The sequence below is a fragment of the Pygoscelis adeliae genome, unplaced genomic scaffold (genome assembly GCF_000699105.1).
Source record: "Pygoscelis adeliae isolate BGI_AS28 unplaced genomic scaffold, ASM69910v1 Scaffold402, whole genome shotgun sequence".
NCBI lineage: Eukaryota > Metazoa > Chordata > Aves > Sphenisciformes > Spheniscidae > Pygoscelis > Pygoscelis adeliae.
Genome location: NW_008824411.1, coordinates 8,056,879 through 8,060,661, shown reverse-complemented (window position 1 = coordinate 8,060,661; position 3,783 = coordinate 8,056,879). Strand labels below are relative to the sequence as shown.

General features: G+C 58.4%; 1 protein-coding gene across 1 annotated transcript in view; it reads right to left on the bottom strand.

The window, feature by feature from the left end:
* Positions 1-285: 285 nt before the first annotated feature.
* Positions 286-3,783, bottom strand: part of SEC16B (SEC16 homolog B (S. cerevisiae)) — a 19,383-nt gene continuing 15,885 nt past the window's right edge. Inside the window, exons 18-24 of the mRNA XM_009320742.1 lie at positions 3,102-3,324; positions 2,438-2,508; positions 1,931-2,077; positions 1,637-1,744; positions 663-744; positions 478-521; positions 286-351 (exon numbers count right to left, since the gene is read on the bottom strand). Of these exons, the coding sequence (XP_009319017.1) occupies positions 286-351; positions 478-521; positions 663-744; positions 1,637-1,744; positions 1,931-2,077; positions 2,438-2,508; positions 3,102-3,324 (741 nt within the window). The remainder of the gene's footprint in view (positions 352-477; positions 522-662; positions 745-1,636; positions 1,745-1,930; positions 2,078-2,437; positions 2,509-3,101; positions 3,325-3,783) is intronic.

Sequence of the window (3,783 nt, the reverse complement as noted above, 5' to 3'; positions counted from 1 at the left end):
GGGGCCGCCCTTGGCACCCCGACTTCCCCTCCCGGCCCCGCTGCCCTGCGGCACCTCTCTGGGGGGGACCCGGCTGCCCACCCCCCCCCCCCCCCCCCCCCCCCCCCGCTTCTCTCCTTCATCACACCGCCATCACTGTCCACCCCAATTTATTTTCTTATAAACACCAAACTCTCTCTCAGGGCGGGTATCCCCCATATCCCCCCCCTACCCATAGCAGATTGCAGGCAATCTGCCGCCCCTCCCAGCAGCCAGGAGCCACCCCTCGCCCTATCCAGCAACACCTCAGAAGGATGCTCTCACCTGAGATACCTGGACAGGGTTGAAGAGGGGGACTGTCCCCACCGGTGGGGGAGATTCATGGGAGCCAGTCTGGAAGGGGTGAAGGCAGAGAAACTTAATGGCCACCCCCCAGTTTCAGACACGCCCCCCCATCACACACAAATACACCTCTCTCCTCACCTGCCCTCCTGCTGACTCCCCACCATCTGCATCCCACGAGCCTTTCATCTCAATGGACACTGGAGTAACAGGAAAGGTATTTTCACCTTGCATTCCTCCTGGGGCATGCAACCAAAAAAACCCCAAACTTAATGTTAAGAGGGGATCAGCTTCTAAAAGGCTGACAGGGAGAGGGGCGAGGGGACCCATGCAGCACTTACCGGGATTTCTGGACGGAGGCTGAGCCAAAGGGCTTGTCCCAGCCACAAGAGGAGCATCAGGTGGGGATCGCGACGTCTGTTCCTGAAACCACATCCACCCATTTAGAGCAGAAGCTCCTTGCATGGTGAGAAGACCTCTGCACCAGATACCACACCACACTTTCGGGGTACCGCTCTGCGCCCATCCTGCCGGAGAGGTACCCCAAGAGCTACAGGCACCCAAGCTAAGGGGGAGCTACAGGGTCAGGGCAAGCAACCCCTGTCACAAAGCTAAACCACCCGGAGAGCTCAAAATGAGGCAGGAGGCTGGACACCAAGCCTGTGTACAGTGTACGGCACCAGCAGGGTCCACAGGTCCCGTCCCATCCCCCCGTTCCTCATCTCCTGCTAGTTTTGGAAGAATATCCCAAAATTTCCTGCTCCGGGACTGAGGTCATTCTCAGCCAGGAGGAAACTTCCAGGGGAGGATCTCACTCCACCATCTGCCTCCAAGCCCACCGTCGGCCTGCAGTTGGGGATGTGACACCCTGAGGACTCGGTCAGGACTGGGATAACTACGCGTGGCTGCTTCCCTGTCTCTGCTGCGCTTCCAATTAAAGAGGTTTTCCTTCCCTTCAGCTCCTAAAAACCGCCCAAGCAGTGCCGCTCGCAGCTGCTGCTTTCCTCTCCGGTGGAGGGCAAGCAATCCCCACAGAGTTTGCCAAGTGCTCGGAGGACATCCCAGATCAAAAAGGCCTTATAAATTTACAATTATTATTAATCAAGGATTCACTTCCAGGCTTAAAAGGACTCTTGGTCCCACTCTGTCCCCACACAGAGCGGCTATGGCCATGAAGAGCTGTGCAATAGCACGGCCCAGCCACCTGCACGAGGATGGAGGGAGAAATAGTGGGTGAAGGGGTAGATGTGTCACCTGTCCCCATGGTTGTAAACCAGGGTGTCACCCAGGGACAGGACAGCCTTTTGTCCCCTACCTGCGGTCCCGGAGTGGGGGAGTCCGAGGCTGTCTCAGACGTAGCTTTGGGAGATGTTTCCTTGGTGGGCTTCGACCGAAACCAGCCAAACCACCTAAATCCGGAGCTCTGGGAAATGGAGGTTGTCACAGTCAACAGAAACGGGTGAGAAGTGGAGGATGCCACGGCCACCTAGATGCCCCCTGTGCCGGCCGGGAGCGAGCAGTGTTTTGCCCAGGTCAGGGCAGGCACAGCGGGCATCGGGGACAGGCAAGCTCGGAGCACAAGGCTTCGCATCGGCTCTGGCATGCTCACCTTATCCTCACCCGGCTTCACTGCCTCTGCTGGTGCCGGCTCTTCAGCAGCATCTTCAGCTGTGCTCTCTGAGGAAGGCTGGCTGTCATCTTCCAAGGAGACGGTGGAGCTCTCTGAGGTGGTCCGAGCCCTTGCCTTTAATTCCTCCTGGCATTGGAGATCGGAGCTGCCACTTGGTGTTCCCAGAGGACCCACCCCAAGCATGATCAGAGTGTCTCCAGGACTCCTCCATGCCAGGCTTAACAGATAGCATCCCCAGGGACCCCCGCATCCCTTACACAGCAGGTGGGGAGGGATAGCACCCACAGCGGCATGCAGTGGGCAGCCCATGGTCCCAGAGGTAGGAGGCTGGAGAGGGCTATCCTAACCTGTCAGGTCCCCAAGGCGATGGCTGTCACCATGATGGGGGGTTTCCGTGCAAGTTAAGTGCATGGAAGGATGAGCCAGCGAGTCCTAAATCCCCCTGGGGCCCTCAGTGGGATGGTTTCCCTGGCCCCTCTGACTCACCTCCTCTGCTGGGAGGGATGGCTGCGCCCCCCCGGAGGACAGCGGGGTGCCCCGGGGCTCCCCAGCTTCTCCTGTGGGGCAGAGGGAAGGACACAGTCAGGGTCTGGCCTGAGGAGCTCCTGCCACGTTTATCAGATGTATTTTCAGTGCTTCTATCATCCCACCCCAGAGCAAGGCCATGTGGCCAAGATATCCCCCCAAGAGATGCAAAAGACTATTCTGGACCCTGTCCCTGTCCATACCAGCACCAGGGAGGGAGCAAGCCACAGGGCTGCACCGGTGCATCTCAAAAACCTGCTTTGCACTGCTGGATGTGAAGCTGGTTTTCCCACCTGGCAGGGAAGCGGCAGCTCTGCCACCAACCCGCAGCTGCCCCCTCTTGCTGCTTTGGGGGCAAGGTCTTCTAAAAATGAAGACCCGCCTGCCCAGGGCAGCCAGCGCTGGTGGACACAGTTTGCGTGCACGGCACTGGGGCAAGCGCGGCTCCACATCTAGGCAAGGTTGGAGGGAAACAAGGCGCTTGGTGAAGGCAGCACTGGCAGGGAGCAGTGTCTGAAGCGACACACGTGCCGTACGGGACCACGCTTCCCCGAGGGACACCCCATCCCACTGCTACTAACTGGGGACAGGCATTTTTGCAGAGAAACAAGGCTGGAGCACTTACCTGCCAGTGGCACCACCTGCAGAGGGGGCTCAGCAAAAACCCCTCCTGGAGGGGCAGCCGTCCCTGGGCTGAGCGTAGGGGGCTGCAGCTCTTGCCGAACACCAAGCAGTGGCGACGCTTCAACCTGAGCAGGTGCCAGGGGCTGAAGAGACACGTCCTCGTGAGAGCTGGGTCCCTGGGGTGGCATGGGCTGGTACCACTGGTCATACTGGTAGCCTTCACTCTGTGGGGGGAAAAAAAAGGGTTATTTTTACAAAATTCACTGTCTTTACTAACAAAAAAAAAAAAAAAAAAAAAAACACACAACACCACCACCACGCCACACACACCCCTCAGGAGTTTACTCCAGTGTTTATAAATTCATCAGGCTGTTGCACAGAATTCTCCCCTTTTCCATTACACATCAGTGGGAGCCAGGGCGGTGAGGAGGGACCCCAGGGACCAGGTGCGGGCGAGGGAGGAGGTAGGGCATGGCACAGCAGCAAGGACCTTTCAGAGGCTTCAAGGAAGGCAGGCTGTGAAAGACAGGGGGGAAACCTCCCAGGAACATGCCTGAGGTTGTAAACGAACTCGGAAGGGAAGTGCTATGGAAGCAAAGGGACCAAGCACGAGCAGCACACGCCCAGCAGTTCAAAGGAGCCCGGGGCCTCCAGCCTTTTCTTCCACTCCTGCTCCCACCCCC